At 42.1% G+C, this 20,576-nt stretch overlaps 1 protein-coding gene across 3 annotated transcripts; it reads right to left on the bottom strand.

The window, feature by feature from the left end:
• Positions 1-82: 82 nt before the first annotated feature.
• Positions 83-17,121, bottom strand: sycc (Cysteinyl-tRNA synthetase, cytoplasmic). Of its 3 annotated transcripts, XM_045688804.2 has the most exons (21): positions 16,973-17,103; positions 14,410-14,640; positions 11,823-11,914; positions 11,343-11,431; positions 8,978-9,074; positions 8,796-8,894; positions 8,395-8,544; positions 7,789-7,929; positions 7,226-7,314; positions 7,007-7,128; positions 6,675-6,916; positions 6,312-6,441; positions 6,094-6,197; positions 5,067-5,164; positions 4,317-4,506; positions 3,794-3,862; positions 3,308-3,389; positions 3,113-3,193; positions 2,874-3,001; positions 1,949-2,032; positions 1,369-1,847 (listed from the first exon to the last, which is right to left on the bottom strand). In XM_045688804.2, the coding sequence occupies exons 1-21, from the start codon at positions 16,992-16,994 to the stop codon at positions 1,719-1,721; spliced, it is 2,469 nt and encodes an 822-aa protein (XP_045544760.1). In that variant the 5' UTR covers positions 16,995-17,103; the 3' UTR covers positions 1,369-1,718.
• Positions 17,122-20,576: the final 3,455 nt, after the last annotated feature.

Below are 20,576 nucleotides of genomic sequence, written 5' to 3'. Positions count from 1 at the left end.
TTAGCTCTACAGAATCTCAATTTAATATTTGCTCAACCATTTCAAAAACTGAAGATACAAAATAAATGGTTGGTTTAAAATCTTTTTTTTTTAAATGTTTATTTCAAGGTCTCACACATTCCATATTCCTACAAAAGATTTCTCATCCCTCTGCTATCGTTGCAACATGCCTAACACCTGCTCAAAGCATGTTATTTTGTCATGTAAAAGACCAAAACCCCCAAGCCTCTGTAACACATGTTTCTGTAATCATCTCTGCATTGCAATCGTGCATTAATTCAACTTCACTGTCCTCTGTCATAATAAAAAAAGGAATGATATGCAGTCATGATGGAGAGAGGGAAATGAAACCTCAATGGACGGCTGTCTGACACGCTGCCAACCAATAACAGCACTGAATAGCACTGCAGTGGAGAGCTAAAACTATCATTGTGTGACTAGTCAATCTACAGCACATGGAAGCCTGGGCCAACAAAGGCTTTCAGAGGACTCATTTTCCCTTTCAATAGACAAACTGTTGCCTACAGGGATAGTTCACCTGAATGTCATCATTTTTTCAGCTTGCAAGTTGTTGTCGGGCCAGGGAGTGTCTACAACTACAGATAGTAGGTTATTATTACTTTGCTAAAGCAACCACAGACACTTTAGCATCGCTATCGATCACCCCCAGGCGTGGTTTTACGCAGAGTTCATTTTGGCACGCAATTTAGTTAAAGCTAAAACAAGTGAAACAGGTTATCAATACCAATCTTAGCAGGTCGTTGCTGTAGGAAAGTAACTGAATCCGAACCGTAGTTGCAGTCAATCACAAAAACAAACAAAATGTATCAAATACTGATTTTGATTGAACCAACCCTTTAAAGTGACCCCATGGAGTGCAGTGCAAAGGAGCCCAGGTTTTGTCCCAAGGTCTTAAAAACACTGGGAGAGTGGCTGCACCTCAATAGTCTAATGTGGTTTCATCTCCTCACCCTTCACCTGCTCTAATGTGAAAGAGGTGGAGAGGAGAAAGAAGATAACCCTTCACCGTCCTGACTTATCAACTCAGGATAAGAGGAGGCTAACATAAAGACGAGGAGATCATTCCTTAGACTATTGAAACACACCCAGGGTCTCTCTGGCCTCAGCATCACCAATAGTCAGGCCCTCCAGGAATTCACAGTGATTTCTTTTGTGGAATTTGCTGAGAGAAAAAAAATAAAAAATGTTTGCTTTATTTTGCTGCTGCAATTCTGCCATTCTGCATGAGGGAAAAGTTTTGTCATGTGGCTTGAATGAACTATATTATGCGGTAAATGTGAGATGATTGGTTGAAATTGCAAGCGCTCTTTTTGTACTGCGGTGATGGGTACATTTTATGCGATAATATTGCGATGATTTGACTGCTTTATTCGGAAATAGTGCAGTGATTGGTCAAATTTGCACACCCTCACATAATATGCAGGGAATTGTTGATTTAGCAAAAACATTATTGGAGGAACTGAATAACGACAAATGAGGACAGAACTATCCCTATGGGCGGAGCGCAGGAGGGGCAGAGCAGCGTCCTCCAGGGGGCGCGTTCAGCAGGACGTTTCGGAACATTCAGATAGAAATATGCTATGTAGAACAAACATGCTTCTCTGATATGTAGATTAAGGAATCATGTTGGCTCCAATAGTGGCGTAACTATCTGCAACATTCGAGAACGTTTGGCAACTGAACGTGGCCCAGGACTCTCAGCAGCCATTCTGATTGGTCTGGAGATACTCTTGGTGCAGTTTCTCCTGGGCCTCGTAGAGTTTCCGCAGCTTCTTGGTCTGTCCCTTACTGAGATCCTTCCCCTCCACATCATGTGTGGGGAAACCCTGTTGGAGGAGCAGAACGTGGCTGTTAAAACACTTGATATTCAATAAAGCCTTGTAGCCACTCAAGATATCAAGGAGGTATACAAATGTTGTATATTTACCGTTTCATCAAAGCCGGAATACTTGTCGGTTTCAGAGCGGAACATATCGCACGGGGAGATTTTCATCTTCGCAAGTTTGGCCAACTGTGATGAAACAACCATGAACAGAGACATCAATATACCTACATGTAGACATGAGGCTAATAACATCAGTATCACTGCTCTCAGATCAGTTAGCAGAGGGGACACATCAATATACCTACATGTAGACATGAGGCTAATAACATCAGTATCACTGCTCTCAGATCAGTTAGCAGAGGGGACACATCAATATACCTACATGTAGACATGAGGCTGATAACATCAGTATCACTGCTCTCAGATCAGTTAGCAGAGGGGACACATCAATATACCTACATGTAGACATGAGGCTAATAACATCAGTTAGCAGAGGGGACACATCAATATACCTACATGTAGACATGAGGCTGATAACATCAGTGTTACTGCTCTCAGATCAGTTAGACATGAGGCTAATAACATCAGTATCACTGCTCTCAGATCAGTTAGCAGAGGGGACACATCAATATACCTACATGTAGACATGAGGCTGATAACATCAGTATCACTGCTCTCAGATCAGTTAGCAGAGGGGACACATCAATATACCTACATGTAGACATGAGGCTAATAACATCAGTTAGCAGAGGGGACACATCAATATACCTACATGTAGACATGAGGCTAATAACATCAGTGTTACTGCTCTCAGATCAGTTAGACATGAGGCTGATAACATCAGTATTACTGCTCTCAGATCAGTTAGCAGAGGGGACACATCAATATACCTACATGTAGACATGAGGCTGATAACATCAGTATCACTGCTCTCAGATCAGTTAGTGGAGGACTCGGAAGACAGTGCCATTGAGGGAATTCCACCAAAGATGAGTCCTCCTCTATCCATCTCTATGGTTCTACTAACCTCCTGCTCCTGCTTCTTCTTGGCAGCCTCCTCTTTCTTGTTCTTCTTCTCGTCCTCCATCTTCTTTTTCTCATTCCTCTCCCTCAGCAGGGTCTCTTTATCCACCAGCTTCACCACAGTGGGAAGGCCTAACAATGACAAGACAACACAGCCAGTCATCACTGTGGCCACTACTAGTTCTCGCTGATCTATAGAGTGTGTGTGTGTGTGTGTGTACATATTGTGGTCAGTGCATGTACCTTCATGGTCTTCTAGACGCACCCCCAGCTCAGGTAAGGTGTCATTACGGACCACGTCACACAGCTGTAGCACCTCTGTCACTGAGAACACAGAGTCAGTCACCACGTCTACAAGCCTCACATTTCTAGCAGCAGGCAACTGTGTTCAATTATTAGTATCTTTGTTGAATAACTTGGGAGGGAGGAAGTATTTACCATTCTGTTCTCTGGCAATTTTGCGAACAGATTCTCTGAAGTCTGACAGCACCTTCAGATAGGGCATCACTGTGGTCTCCATCTGCAAGCAGCCTCAGTTAGCTTGACTAGAAACTTCCACAGAATCACAACGTCTACGAGAACATGGACATAATAATAATATGATTCATTTTAAAATACAAAGTGACACAGACAGACAGACAGACAGACAGACAGACAGACAGACAGACAGACAGACAGACAGACAGACAGACAGACAGACAGACAGACAGACAGACAGACAGACAGACAGACAGACAGACAGACAGACGATCCCGGGAATCAAACCCTCTATCCTGACGTTGCAAACGACATACACAACCAACTGAGCGACAGAAGACCACTACAAACTGAGGAGAAATAGTGGTGGCCAATCCCAACAGTATATCATGTTGAAAGCACCTCGACTGCCAAGAAGCAGCCTGGTATCTCCAGGACAATACTTACATCCACATGGTGACCATCTCCTCCCACTGGGAATCCAATAGGCTCGGACCCTTCAATGGCCCCAAAGGTCTACAACACAGACAGGGTTAGAATTTCATCAGAACAAAGGATGTGGTCTCCTGATAAGTAAAAGGACTGAATAGGTTACTATCATACCGCTTAGCAATAGTGGTGTAAATATCATGTGACCCGGTTTCACTTTCTACATCGCGTCTCATTTTTAATACTGAATGTATTCACGAGATTTATGTGATGGCACCGTTGTTTTGTCATGCCATTCAAAATGGGTTTATCTGGCACAGCCCACTTCAGCTCTGGTCTTGTGAGTGTAATACTGGGGTGTATTCACTAGGAACCAAATGGAACCAAACAAAAGCAAACGTAACGAAACAGGGAGGAACTGAATTTGTCCAATAGAAACTCATTTAGGTGGTAAAACATTTTTGCTATGGTGCAAAACATTTTGCAACGGTGTGCAATGAATGAATACACCCACTGGTATGCTGCACAAGCTCTCCCTCACCTTGAGCATGTCAGTCAGGTAGAGAGCGATGCTCTTCATCAGCATGCGGTTGGGCTGCAGCTTGGAGCTCTTCCTACTGGCTATGTAGGTGTTGCTCTGGGTCACCAGCGCCCTCATCTCCTCCATGGTGCTGCGCGTGTCCACGTTATCACACAGCGCCTCGTGGACGACTGCCTTCCTCTCATAGAAACTACAGACAGGGACAATAGAGGAGTGGGCGGGGTTTACTCTCAGAGAAACTACAGACAGGGACAATAGAGGAGTGGGCGGGGTTTACTCTCATAGAAACTACAGACAGGGACAATAGAGGAGTGGGCACTGTTTACTCTCAGAGAAACTAGACAGACAAGCCCAATGTGAGTGGGGTTTCCGCTCTAGTCTACACAGGGAGCTGCCACCAGGGGGTAATCATTCACAACAGATGATCAAGTGGTACATTGTTTGAGTACTCCCTCACACCTGCAACACAGAGTTGTCATAAAACATGACATGGAATGACAAATGACTAATAAGGTCATATCAGCACTCTTTACCAAAATCCTGTTAGGAAGCTTGAAACACTAAAACCTTATTGAAGCTTTCAGATGTTTAGATGTGTGTGCCATGCCTCATAAGAGAGGTTTCAAAAAAAGGTCATTCCAGGTAACAAGCTCCAAGGGACTTTAACAACCCCATAATGAAGGCATTATTACCAAACCTTCAAAACGAAGTTGATTATTAACACCAGGCTTGTGACGTTTCTCCTCTCACCTCTCGTTGAGCTCCATCTCTGCTGCCTCCCACTTCTCAAACTGTCCGGTGACGTCACAGGGAGCTCGGAGAATGTCTTTCACGTTGAGGAAAAACTCCTGTTGAGGAGAGGAAGACTAAATGAAAAAGAAAGTCCCCTTGTGGTCAGCGGACTCCGACAGGTGCACTTTGAGTCCTCCGAGCCGGAGAGTAGAAGAAGAAAAACTAAAATAATTTCATGAAAATAAACACTCCTACACCAACATGCTAGCTGCTGCTGTAAACTTGCAGTCATTGCACTAACGCTAGTCGGCGATGGAATTCGGCGCCAGAATTAATCAGTTGGACAGGCATTTGACTTCCACAATTGACAGAGACGAGCGCCAACAAGCAGCCGAGCGAGCGAAACAGCGCCCCTCTGTCTCAGTATGTGTAGCCCATGTATCTGATGCCATCTGGCCAAAAACAGTATGGCATGTCATCATTTTTTAAATGGGTTTTATAGTAAAGAAATGTAATTTAACTAAAAACATGCATTACCTTTCAATGTGGCATGAACACAACCAGTCATGTTTTCATCCGATTGTTAAACAAATCACTTTAAAAAAGTAGATTACCTTTGTGCATTCGTCCCAAAAAATTACAGCATCCGAACAGTGCACCGGGCAACTTTCCTTTAATTCATAAGTGTCTGAAACTATCTCACCGGAGAAAGCATTATATGTAGCCCAGGTATCTGATGCAGTCTGGCCCAAAAAATGATAACATGGGCCACACATACTGAGACAGAGGGGCGCTGTGTCGCTCGCTCAGATGCTTGTCAGCGTCCGTCACTCAAATAAATATTCAATATTGAAATATTTTATTTAGAGATGGGCAAGGAGGTACGATAGTGTGGGCCAAGCCCCCTAAGACCTGCCCATAACGCAGGCCCTGGGCTCCAGAAACTACCTTCAAACTGCAGAGACATAAAAGGACTTGATGCCAAAATGTGGACCTACCCGTTTAAGACTACAGAGAAGCTCCTCTGGGCTATATTATCACTTACATTCAGGAATTTCTCGTAGTGGACAGCTGACTCCATGGTGTTGGAGGAGTAATCCAGGGTGTCCTTCCAGGAATGCATCAGGAAGGCTAGACGGAGCTGCCGAGCTGAGGGGAACACACAGAACAGCTGTTAGCTTGCACGCAGACGCCACACACACACACTCCTGACACCCATAACATAATGCTATTGTTTTAATGGCTACTGAGAAGTTGCTTCACCTGTGTTCTTCGCCAGGGCATCCTTGATGGTGATGAAGTTCTTGAGAGATTTGGACATCTTGCAGCCTGCGATGGTCAGGTGACCAGTGTGCAGGAAGTAGCGAACCCAGTGGTCGTTCTCAAAGTAAGCCTGCGTGGACAAGTATCCTGCTTGTTATCAACTTGAATACTACGGTTGCATTCCAATTCCCTATCTTTCTCCCCGAAGTGTACACTCATTCACTTGCCCTTGTGGACTTTGCTGCTACTATAGGCCAATGCTTTCAAATCCTAGAGGGGGAGTGAACAAGTGCACACTTGGGAGTACACAAACGGACCACCGTCCCTGTCATAGAAACAGATCACTTGAGAATAAACCCTTACCTCGGACTGAGCCAACTCATTATCGTGATGGGGGAATCGGAGGTCAAACCCTCCTCCGTGGATGTCCATAGACTCTCCCAAGATGGAACCAGCCATAGCGGAACATTCGATATGCCAGCCAGGCCGTCCCTTTCCCCAGGGTGAGTCCCAGGACGGCTCCCCCGGCTTAGAGGCCTTCCACAGGGCAAAGTCATTCTGCGACCTCTTCTCACTGAGCTGGTCTGCTGAGACACTCAGATCTCCTGCAGGACACAGCAGACAACCAATAACTCACATACATTGTAGCACTTTGGGTTTTTTAAAAGCGCTTTATAAATTATTCATATTATTACCCTCTCCCTCCTGCAGAGCTTTCATGTCACCGACCGCTTCAGGTACCAGCTTGCCGTACGCGTGCTTCTGGCTGGTGTCAAACTTGGCTGTGTCAAAATAAACTGAACCGTTGGACTCGTACCTGCCGACGGGAAAATAAAAAGAACCCGACAGAGATAGAGGGATGAACAAAGAGCTGTTTTAAAACTAATTAGAGGAGAGGGGCCTGAATCCCTTACCCGAAGCCATTGTCTAGGATCTTCTTCACAAAGTCCACGATCTCTGGGCAGTACTCGCTGACGCGGGTGAGTACATCTGGGGGAAGGACCTGGGGGTTGCACACAGAATAGGTGGGGGAATCAGTCATTCTAACAATCATCAGATTGGCACTAGAGATGTAGTACATTTTAATAGTAAAATATGATTAACAATTAGAAATATTAATGTTATATTACTGCTAAAATACTGTATGGTTTATGTGATAGGGCCCCGTGTTTTTGCATTATCGTGTGACATAAGATTTGATCCTGTGTTTTAACTCTTATCCAGAAATGATCTGAGGATGGTGCTGGACCATCTGACATGAAAAGAAAAGAGGACAGTTTGATGAAAACACTTCAAATAAAAAAGGTTCAAATTCAGGTCATGTGACATAATAGTTATGTGTGCTTCCACCTACATTCCAGATTACTCATCTGATAATGAGCACTGACACTAGAAAAGGTCATAGTAAAATACAATTCATTCTAAATATAAATGTTATATGAATGATAAAATCTGGGTTGTTTGTGCTTCCACCTACATTCAAGGCGTCCATGTCGTTGTGGTACTCCCCTTCCCAGAACTTTGGAAGAAGAGAGAAGATGGAGTTCTCGGTCACTTGACTGCCAAATTGAGCATCCAACCAATCAGACAGCAGGTCTTTGGCCTTCTCCAGTAACACCTTCAAAAAGAACAAAAGAACACATTTGACTTCTGTTGTCTCTGGTTTTCTTTTTCTTAAAGTGCGTCGCACAGGAGTTTGGTGGCACCTTAATTGGGGAGGACGGGCTCGTGGTAATGACTGGAGCAGAATCAGTGGAATGATATCAAATACATCAACACATGGTTTCCAGGTGTTTGATGCCATTCCATTCCGTTCCGTGCTTCTACACCTGCATTACTTGCTGTTTGGGGTCTTAGGCTGGGTTTCTGTACAGCACTTTGAGGTATCAGCTGATGTAAGAAGGGCTATATAAATACATTTGATTTGATTTATGAGCCGTTCTCCCCTCAGCAGCCTCCACTGGACTGTGTTGAGACAATCAAATGTGACTTGACTAGGTAGCTCAGTCCAAACCTCTGGAAGTGTATTAGACTTGTCAGGAAGCGTAGAGATCCATGTTGTACAGCAGAGAGGAGATGTTACCTGAGCCAGGTGTTGAATGTCAGCCTCCCCAGCCTTGCTCTCCACTGCCCCCTGCAGGGGTCCCAGGGCAGCAGCGACGGCAGAGTCCAGCCTCTCCAGCATCTGTTTCTTGTCTGGGTCTGTGGTCTCGGCCAGCTTGGCCTGGAAGGGCTGCAAATGATATGGAGTGAATGGGATGTTAGATGTGGTAATGTGACATCCAGAGCCAAAGCTCACCACTCTCTCTATATATGGGCCGGTTCATTCTCACCCCCCACACAGGGGTGAACTTTAGAACCTGAGAGTATGCCCAGGACATGCCACTGTTCCACAGATGACCAATCACACAGCCACACCTGTAAATAATGACTGATTCATTTGTCATTAACTTTGTAGACACTATAAAACGTTTGATGTCTTACCCCTCTGGCACTAAGGACATCCTGCAGTATCTGGGCAGCCGCTGGCTTCTTCTCCCTGTACTGTTCCAGGAGGTAGTTCTGTCTGGCCCGCCTGATGATCTGACAGACAGACAAATGATCACTAACCATTCAGCCAACTGTTCACTTTTCACAACATGTTGTTTTGTACCACTGCTGGTTACCTTGTCATCTATGTCCGTAATGTTCATGCAGTAGAACACGTCATATTTGAAATAGTTCATCAGAATCCTTCGGAGGATATCAAAAGATATGTAAGATCTGAAAAACAATAAGGAATCAATCATTTGATTTGGACACATCTTAACATTCAAATTGAAACTGATTTAAAGGTTCTACAGCAGGAAATAGTCTTAGTTCTAGACTATTCTTTTCCAGAACAGTTATTAGTCAGGAAAGTATGACCCTTGTTCCATCAAAATGTAATCATTAAAGATGCACTATGCAGAAATCACTCCCCCATTTACTGGTTGCTAAAATTCGAATAGTTTGCCTAATTTCAGTTTATGTGACAAAACAAACAAGTGTAGTGTAGAGACTCATTGTACCATCTAAACCACTGAAATATATTTCCCATAACCACAAACGGTTGTATTTTCAGCTGTTTGAAGCTGGTGTACAAAACCGAAAGTAAAAGATGCAAAAACAAAACTTAAGAACGGGCAGCATAGAAATATCACACATAGAAAAATTGTCTAAGAAGCGGTAGATCTGTTCTATGTGAATTTGGTTGGGTCGGTCAGGTACATACTGCACCTTTAAAATAATTTAAATGCCAGTTAGGTGAGCCCTTATTAGGTTTGCCACCTCACCTGCATTTTCATGACATATTTCTGGTTTCTTCTTCTATTTGTGACTACTGGACTAAACCTATTGGACAATACCTATTGGACTATAGACTAAACCTATTGGACTATACCTATTGGACTATAGACTACACCTATTGGACTATAGACTACACCTATTGGACTATAGACTATACCTATTGGACTATACCTATAGACTACACCTATTGGACTATAGACTACACCTTTTGGACTATAGACTACACCTATTGGACTAAACCTATTGAACTAAACCTATACCTATTGGACTATACCTATTGGACTATAGACTATACCTATTGGACTAAACCTATTGAACTAAACCTATACCTATTGGACTAAACCTATTGAACTAAACCTATACCTATTGGACTATAGACTATACCTATTGGACTAAACCTATACCTATTGGACTAAACCTATTGGACTATAGACTATACCTATTGGACTAAACCTATACCTATTAGACTATGGCCAGAAGCCTGAATCTAATGTGACCAGCTAGTACCATTTATGGTTATACTACCGTATTACTGGAAAAGGTTGAATTGCGCTTTCGCTTTCACAATGAATGTCATCTTTCACTGTACCCACCCGGTGTATGGGACAATAAAACATCTATTATTATCCTCAGAACATGAGTCATGACAAGCGCTGGAGACAGTAGCTATGAGTATTCTGTGAAAATAGTAATGACCGTGGTGTACCGAGCATCACGAAACCAACAGTACAACGGTCAGGACTATTTTCTATTGGACAATATACTAAACCTATTGGACTATAGACTTTACCTATTGGACTAAACCTATTGGACAATAGACTATACCTATTGGACTAAACCTATTGGACTTTAGACTATACCTATTGGACTAAACCTATTGGACAATAGACTATACCTATTGGACAAAACCTATTGGACTATAGACTATACCTATTGGACAAAACCTATTGGACTATAGACTATACCTATTGGACAAAACCTATTGGATTATAGACTATACCTATTGGACAATATACTAAACCTATTGGACTATAGACTATACCTATTGGACTAAACCTATTGGACTATAGACTATACCTATTGGACTAAACCTATTGGACTATAGACTATGCCTATTGGACTAAACCTATTGGACTATAGACTATACCTATTGGACTAAACCTATTGGACTATAGACTATACCTATTGGACAATATACTAAACCCATTGGACTATAGACTATACCTATTGGACTATACCTATTGGACAATAGACTATACCTATTGGACTATAGACTATACCTATTGGACTAAACCTATTGGACTATAGACTATACCTATTAGACTATAGACTATACCTATTGGACTATAGACTATACCTATTGGACTAAAACTATTGGACAATAGACTATACCTATTGGACAATAGACTATACCTATTCGACAATGCCTATTGGACTATACTTATTGGACTATAGACTATACCTATTGGACTATACCTATTGGACTATAGACTATACCTATTGGACAAAACCTATTGGACTATAGACTATACCTATTGGACTATAGACTATACCTATTGGACTATACCTATTGGACTATAGACTATACCTATTGGACTATAGACTACACCTATTGGACTAAACCTATTGGAGTAAACAGCTCTTTGCGGCGCGGTGTGGCTGTCACAAACTGCTCGTCTTGTTACTTCCTGAAGTGAACTTTACCTGGCATGTCCCATGTGAGAGGCATCATAGACAGTGGGTCCGCAGCAGTACCACGACACCTTGTTTCCATTCTGGGGAACAAACAACTCCTGCAATAATAACAGTCTGGTATTAATAATAGTACATTTAGCAGACACTTTTATCCAATAATAACAGTCTGGTATTAATAATAGTACATTTAGCAGACACTTTTATCCAATAATAACAGTCTGGTATACATAATAGTACATTTAGCAGACACTTTTATCCAAAGCGACAGTCATGCATACATTCTATGTATGGGTGCCCTTTGGAATCGAACCCACTACCCTGGTGTCACATGTGCCATGCTCTACCAACTGAGCTACAGAGATGGGATCAAAATGTAAACCTTTATGCGTACATTGACATTCAGTGTCTTTCTTTCCTATTTGATCATAAGGATTCAGCCACCCAAAATGGCTCTCAAACGAGCAAAACAAAAGAAGGTCAACATGTCACCTTGGTGCGTGTGAGGCTGTTGTAGAGTCGCAGCTTTGGCAGGTTGGACCCGGCTGGGGCAGACCAGGGGGGCTGGACCCTCTTTCCTTTTACTAAAAAACAGAGGACACATTTAATAAGAACATTAGTCAAACGTTTCTCTGAAGAGGGCATGCTGTTAAATGGTGTCACATTTAAGGTCAGGCAAATTATCAAATTGAATTCCCTCAAATCTCTGGATTCACCAATTAAAACGAAGACATGTTAGTGATTTGAGTAGGCAACTGTCTGAGGCTATGCAAGCCACCACTCTATTCTGATGACAACCACCCCTGGTCTCCAGAGTACAGGAACACCATGCAGTCTGATGACAACCACCCCTGGTCTCCAGAGTACAGGAACACAATGCAGTCTGATGACAACCACCCCTGGTCTCCAGAGTACAGGAACACCATGCAGTCTGATGACAACCACCCCTGGTCTCCAGAGTACAGGAACACCATGCAGTCTGATGACAACCACCCCTGGTCTCCAGAGTACAGGAACACCATGCAGTCTGATGACAACCACCCCTGGTCTCCAGAGTACAGGAACACCATGCAGTCTGTGGGCCTTCATCAAAGATGCAGGCCTGCTACCAGTAGACTTAGTTTGAGTGGGGGGAGGGATGGAAAGCAACACACTAGCTAGCCCTCAAAGTGCGAGTGAAAAACAAACACAAAACCCACACAGGAAGGAACACAAGTGTGATGAAAAAAATAAAAATAATAATAATAATAATAATAATAATAATTCAGGGATGGGAAATAGTCCAATGAAACAACCAAACGGTGGTCCTCCTGCCACCAGCCTTTAACACTGTTGACAAATGAATACAGGCCTGAAAAAAAGTTACAGACTTCGATGAGACCGAAATGCTAATCATGCAAATGTTATTATGGGTCCATATTGAACAGGGGCTTGGGCTATATCTGACACTATGAGTCCATATTGAACAGGGGCTTGGGCTATATCTGACACTATGAGTCCATATTGAACAGGGGCTTGGGCTATATCTGACACTATGGGTCCATATTGAACAGGGGCTTGATCTGACACTATGAGTCCATATTGAACAGGGGCTTGGGCTATATCTGACACTATGAGTCCATATTGAACAGGGGCTTGATCTGACACTATGAGTCCATATTGAACAGGGGCTTGGGCTATATCTGACACTATGAGTCCATATTGAACAGGGGCTTGGGCTATATCTGACACTATGGGTCCATATTGAACAGGGGCTTGGACTATATCTGACACTATGGGTCCATATTGAACAGGGGCTTGGGCTATATCTGACACAATGAGTCCATATTGAACAGGGGCTTGGGCTATATCTGACACTATGGGTCCATTTTGAACAGGGGCTTGGACTATATCTGACACTATGGGTCCATATTGAACAGGGGCTTGGGCTATATCTGACACTATGAGTCCATATTGAACAGGGGCTTGGGCTATATCTGACACTATGAGTCCATATTGAACAGGGGCTTGGGCTATATCTGACACTATGGGTCCATATTGAACAGGGGCTTGGGCTATATCTGACACTATGAGTCCATATTGAACAGGGGCTTGGGCTATATCTGACACTATGGGTCCATATTGAACAGGGGCTTGGGCTATATCTGACACTATGAGTCCATACTGAACAGGGGCTTGGACTATATCTGACACTATGGGTCCATATTGAACAGGGGCTTGGGCTATATCTGACACTATGAGTCCATATTGAACAGGGGCTTGGGAAATATCTGACACTATTAAGCTTCTATGAAGCTCTTGCCCAATGTATTGCTCCTGAAATAATGAAGGATAGGCCCACCAGCTTTAATGTAGCATCTCATTTTAGAGGGTCTGTCAGCAGAACACCAGGGTATAGCCAGAAGCCTGAATCTAATGTGACCAGCTAGTACCATTTATGGTTATACTACCGTATTACTGGAAAAGGTTGAATTGCGTTTCGCTTTCACAATGAATGTAATCTTTCACTGTACCCATCCGGTGTATGGGACAATAAAACAAAACAAAAAACAAGCGCTGGAGACAGTAGCGATGAGTATTCTGTGAAAATAGTTGTGACTGGTATACCGAGCATCACGAAGCCAACAGTACAACGGTCAGGACTACTCTCACAGAATACTCTTAGCTACGGCCACAGTCTCCAGGACTTGTCATAAGTCATTTTCTGGGAAAAAAAAAAAAAATGTTGTATTGTCACATACACCAGATAGGTGCAGTGAAAGATGACATTCATTGTGAAAGCGAAATTCAACCTTTACCCACAAACCACTCCAGCCCCTCATGAGGAGATCTGTTTTTGTGTGCCCCCCACCCCCTCAAAGGTGCCCATCCCTGATTTAAATATATTCGGGACGCCTGATCATAGGTAGAAGAATGCCATTAATTTAATTGACTATTTAACATTCCAAAGTGACCCTGCACTATCGGTCTAGTCTAGGGGGGGGGGGGGGGGGGGTGCCATGACTGCCCTTATGCAGTGGGCTACTCTAGTCTAAGGGGAGCATCCCTATCCTGTCCATGGGCCCTGGACTCTACTCACTGCTGCTATCTGGGCTGGGGGTGTCCCGCTGCAGGGCTGCTATGTGCCTGTACCAGCGCAGAGCGTGCACGTGCTGCGGGGCCGGGGGCCTGTGCAGGAGCTCAAAGACCTCCTGGTCCACCCGAGAGGGGCTGAACCCAGCCAGGTAGCTGCGGGAGCTCAGGTACTCATTCAGAGCCACGGTGGCTGTGGCCTCCTCACTTGTGTGCAGCAAGAAGCCATAATCAAAGGCTGTGGAAAACAAGACGGCACACATTCACCCACAGACAAGACACCATTGAAAAACCCAAACTAATTTGGGATTGGTTTCGTCTCTAGACAAGGCAAAGAATTGATGCCCAAGAACGTTGTGCTGCTGTATTTGTTAATCAACCCTCTTGCTGATCAATGCCATCTGAAAGTTGACAACTGGCTAAGAGCTTTGGCTATTTAATCTGATTTGGTGTATTAACTTAAAGGCCCAAGCTATCATTTCAACAACCTGACCCTGCCACTTTGTTTGGTGAACTGGGGGATGGAAGTCTAACCTGTCAAATTCATAAATGGAGTTACAGGATGCAATGAGATGTGCATTATATACAGTATATTCATTGTTTATTTACAAATACTCAAATGACAACATAAACAATGCTGTATTAACCTTAAATGTTGGTGTTTTGACCACATCATTGGTTATGTTATGACACAGCTGTACTAAGATCATAACAGTGCAGGAGGAAATCTTAACGTGTCCCTTTAACCCTCCTGTTGTGTTGGTTTCATGTTAATTCATTCTGTGTTCCCGGTCCAAAATGACCGCCCCATTATAGCTGATTATAAACCCATAATAATACATATATTATCACCTAATGTTGTGTTAGATCTTTTTATCAAGTTCTTTTGAACTTCTATTTGCTATTTATGGCCTGTAGGCCTCACAGACCTGAGCTCATACAACTCTGTTTTGAGTTAAAAAAAAAAGCATAATGTATGGATTATTTTGACTATAACAAATACTCAGATGAAACATATTGTGCTATTTATCACAGACTACTTAATGTCAAAGTTTAACAAGGACTCTCTCCTCCTCACCAGTGTCATGATCAAAGATATGATCATGAGCCTCACATACAGTATATCGTTTGGTCATTGTGCTGCTCACAATTCATTCTGTGGCAAGGCCTCAAAAAAGCTTTATATACCAGAGCTGCTAGAAAAGTTCTATACATTATTGAAACAATGTTGAGATTGTTTGTGAGAATGCCAACAGGTGTGGTTCCCGTGGGGGATTGATTCTATTGGGGAAAGGTTCCCGTGGGGGTTGCCATGGAAGCCAAGAAGGTGGGTGAGGTGTGTTTGTGTGCTCAAACACACTTCCATGTGGGGGTCTGGGAGATGGAAGTGTGTCCATCTGAGGAATTGACATGTGCCTGAACTAAATTGTATACACTAATTGTAGTCTCACCCATTAATGTCTAATGACCAGTCATTTTTGACTGGGAACCCCACAGGTGTACAAAAGTTAAATAAAACACCCAAAATGTAATGCAAATCATCAAAATGTATTCGGTGTGTTCAGATGCCCTGTGTGGACGAAGTCATGGAACCTTATGACAATCTGATTAAATGAATTACATTTTTCAGAGAGAAAACTTGTAAATCGGTCCAATTCGACCGGAATACAGCACAAGGGTTACCAATGGAGAGATCTCAATGTCGAGAGACTGTAGACGACTAGCTCGCAGTAGCAGCAGATATTTTCACAAGCCATCTAGCTAGCTTGTACATTGATTGCTATTCTACAGTATTCCTGGAAAAGGTTGAATTGAGCTTCCGCTTTCAAAATGAATATCCCTTTTCACTGTACCTATCCGGTGTATGTGACAATACAGAACATTTTCTTTCCAGCACACGTCCAATGTCAAGCGCTGGAGACAGTGACAGTAAGCTATGAGTATTCTACTAAAATAGTCGTGGCCGGTGTACGGAGCATCACGCAGCCACAAGTACACCGGTCAGAACTATTTTCACAGGATACTCATATCTAACGTCACTCTCCAGCACTTGTCATGACTCATGTTCTGGACATTCACTGTGAAAGCGAAAGCTTGATTCAGCCCTTTCCAGTAATACGGTAGTATAACCATTACTAGTACTACTAGCTGGACGGCACTTTGATTTAAATACATTCGTGCCGCTTGATCACACCGACAGTGTAACCAGAATGGCCGTTGCAGTGCATTCTGTGCGATGCACACCTCGGATTTATCGAATTTATGCATCAAACTGTATGCGTAGACGGCTTGACAGAAATGGTAGCAGAAGGTGAATGTTTAACTTTTGTTGCACACATCTTCAGATGATGCTGCGTACCATTTTGAACAATGACGCTATAGATGTGTAGAATGGCATTCATTTCATTGACTATTAAAATAGCTAGCCTTACCGTAGCCAAAATTCAGTATCCTGCAATAATGTATATTCTCAGAACGCGCAACAAATAATGAATAAACGCATTTGTGCCTTCAAGAGCATCTGCCGATATTTGGAAACATTAAAAGCATACATCGATTTCAATACTTACCTAACTCTCCCGAGCTTGACATGTCAACAGTCTGCAATTTCTGATGCAACAATAACGTGCCCGGACGTACACTCTGTAGTCTAGACCAATGACTGACTGTATTCTGTAGACATCCGCGTTGCCTCACGGCTTTTATGGTCATCACTAGTTACCCCAGCCACAGAGTCAGAAGGCTCAACCAATCAGATAAGGGAGTGTGATGACGCGTGTTCCGGTTAACGGGAACTGCCTCATTTTCGAAATGGAATATATTGTGTTCAAGTTTGAACCAAATTACTAAAAGACATTCGGCAACACGAATTGGCAATGCCACTAAAATGCATAACATTGAGAAAGGACAAAGGTTTTGGGCAAATGGGTTGGTAAGTTGCACAAAGATGAATGCCACCAGGGGAAAGACAAAAGCCAAAGAGAAGTATGCTGCTGAAATGGACAAGAAGGCAGTAAGTTCAAAGACAGAGCACTAATTTATACCATACACTTTTACAACATTCATTTCATTTTAATAACGTTGGAATACTACACTAACAATGGAATGTTCCTCAATAAAACTGAAGATGAGACTTTGAAACGGGTGTTCTAACTCTGTGGTCACTAAAGACCCCGTGGCCCTTATTGCAAGAGTTTGTCATGATGAGTATCATTTAATATGTAATGTGTAGATCAAACTGTATTCCTATCATGTAATACTGTCTATACAAGTACCATGTATGAATAATGTATTTGTAACAATATCTGCAAAAACAAACATTTCAAACAAAGTTACTTTTGTCCTCCGAAGAGGGGGGTGGATGGGCCAATAATTATATATATTTTTTAAATAGTATATAAGTGGGGTTAGGGTGTTGAGTTTCCCCTTACACTATAAAGAGCTTTGGGGGTCTATAAAAGTGCCATTTAAATCCAATCAATTATTAAATGTTTTGCCAACTTAATCATATGTTTGACATCTTAAATGATAGTGCCCCAGGTTATATGAAAAACCACATTGATATGGTCTATAACCACCACAGTTACAATACCAGAGCTAGTGTTATGTCTTGTAAAATACCAAGAGTAAACAGTACTGCGAGGAGCACGTTTTTCTATACAGGCATTTGTCTATGGAATAGCCTCTCCTTAGAGGTCAAGTAAAGAAAAAGTAGAACTGGCTTTAAAAAGCAGGCAAAGGTTTTCATTTGGAGAAGGCTGTCTAAGTAAGAGAAACCACTCCACTGCCCCTTGTGCCCCCTACTGCTGGTCAGGTGTATTCATTTGAATGATAGGTATGATGTGTAATTAATAGATTGTTTTAATGTGAAAATGAATATGGTTGATTTTTAAGGTTCGGAAAAAGTGCTGTGAATAGTGCCACTTTTTAGGATGTCAATATGAATGAATGTATTTATGGTTGTTTGCAATTTTGTCTTGCCTTTAAATCATTGCATGTGTTATTGTTTTTACCATCAAGGACCACTTTGGAAGCAAGCGTTTTAATTAATACTTTCAAGTGATATCCTCTGGGGCCACATTGTACATTTTGTTGTACATGTCTTTTACCCCTGATAAATTAAATGTAAAAACAAAATCTTCCATAGCTTGAAGACCCTGCCTTTATATAGTTTGATTGGCAACAGCTAGTCTTACTGAGGTCCGACACATAACGAAAAAGACAGACAAAATACTTTACAATTTACATATATTTAAAAACATTAACTTGTGTGTGTGTGTACGCATCTATCAGTTACACATACAGTACCTGTCATAACATACGCACATCAAGTAGGCCACATGGAGGAGAAGCATTGTGCCGTGATGTGTTGCTTTATTTGTTTTTTGAAACCAGGTTTGCTGTTCACTTGCACTATAAGATGGAAGGGAGTTCCATGCACTCATGGCTCTGTATAATATTGGACGTTTCCTTAAATTTTTTCTGGACCTGGGGACTTTGAAAAGACCCCTGATGGCATGTCTGGTGGGGTAAGTGTGTGTGTCAGTGCTGTGTGTAAGTTGACTATGCAAACAATTTGGAATGTACAATGTTTCTTATAAAAACAAGAAGTGACATAGTCAGTCTTTCCACAACCCAAGAGAGACTGGCATGCATAGAATTTATATTAGCCCTTTGATTACAATGAAGAGCAAGACTGTAGTTGCTAATGCTTATATGGTTGAATTATCAGCATACATGGACACATGCTTTGTTAAATGCCAGTGGCAGGTCATTGGTAAAAATAGAAAAGACTAGAAGGCCTAGAGAGCTGCCCTGTGGTACACCACACTTTACATGTTTGACCTTAGAGAAGCTTCCATTAAATAAAACCCTCTGAGTTCTATTAGAGAGATAGCTCTAAATCCACGATATGGCAGATGTTGAAACGCCATAACACATACGTTTTCTCAACAACAGGTTATGGTGGGGGCGGCAGGTAGCCTAGTGGTTAGAGCATTGGGACAGTAACCGAAAGGTTGCTAGATTGAATCCCCGAGCTGACAAGGTAAAAATCTGTCGTTCTGCCCCTGAACGAGGCAGTTAACCCACTGTTCCTAGGCCGTCATTGTAAATAAGAATTTGTTCTTAACTGACTTGCCTAGTTAAATAAAGGTTTTAAAAAAAACTGTACAGCTCCCACAATATTCTTATTATAAATTTCATTCAACCAATCATCAGTCATTTGTGTCAGTGCAGTACATGTTGAGTGCCCTTCTCTATAAGCATGCTGAAAGTCTGTTGTTAATTTGTTTACAGAGAAATAGCATTGTATTTGGTCAAATACATTTTTTCCCCAACAGTTTGCAAAGAGCTGGCAGCAAGAAAGGTACACGTTAGAACCAGTAAAGGCTGCTTTACCACACTGATGGAAACTGGTCCAAAATATCAAAAAGGCCTGCACGGCTATGTTGACTTAAATAAATGTTAAATAAAGTAACAGGGTTGAAGTTTATCTTAAATCAGCCAATCAATAAAACTGACATTTCTGTGAAACTGTGTTTTATTTGTGGATTTTGAAAATAAAGTCACAAAATAAAGGTGTCAATTTGTTTGTCTACATGTCATTTTAAAAACAATGATGATATTGGACTAAACCTACAAATATGAGTAAAGGCAAACATCATGATAAGCTTGCAAGCTGAGTTTTAATAAGACATCCGATTACCACTTTGCATTAAGAACGGTTGGTTTTATTATAGCTAATAAATAACCAAATCATTGATGGTTCAATAGATAAAACAAATGCATGTCGCTCATCTGCCCCTGCAGCATACGCGTGCGTCATCACACTCCCTCATCTGATTGGTTGTTTCCCACTAACTGTAAACCGGCATACACGTAATCACACTCCCTCATCTGATTGGTTGTTTCCCACTAACTGTAAACCGGCATACACGTAATCACACTCCCTCATCTGATTGGTTGTTTCTCACTCACTGTAAACCGGCACACGTGACATCACACTCCCTCATCTGATTGGTCGAGTAGGTGGGACTTCTGCCTTTGGCTGTGGTAACCAAAGACTATGCATATACTGACAAGAAACATGTCTCTCCGCCATAACAATGGGAGTCTTTTTTTTTTTTGTATAATTTATTTAATTAAATTTTTTTATTTTTTTAAGTTTGCACA

Source organism: Salmo salar, chromosome 11, assembly GCF_965601325.2.
Source record: "Salmo salar chromosome 11, fSalSal1, whole genome shotgun sequence".
NCBI classification, from domain to species: Eukaryota; Metazoa; Chordata; class Actinopteri; order Salmoniformes; family Salmonidae; genus Salmo; species Salmo salar.
Note: the sequence above shows the minus strand (reverse complement) of the source record. Positions and strands in the feature narration are given on the sequence as shown.

Coding starts and splice junctions, on each gene's coding strand:
- sycc (XM_045688804.2), bottom strand. CDS start 16,994: ATGTCAAGCTCGGGAGAGTTAG. Junction 11,915..14,409: donor CCCCAGCCCAGATAGCAGCA/GTGAGTAGAGTC, acceptor TCTGTTTTTTAG/TAAAAGGAAAGAGGGTCCAG. Junction 7,315..7,788: donor ACGACATGGACGCCTTGAAT/GTAGGTGGAAGC, acceptor TGCAACCCCCAG/GTCCTTCCCCCAGATGTACT.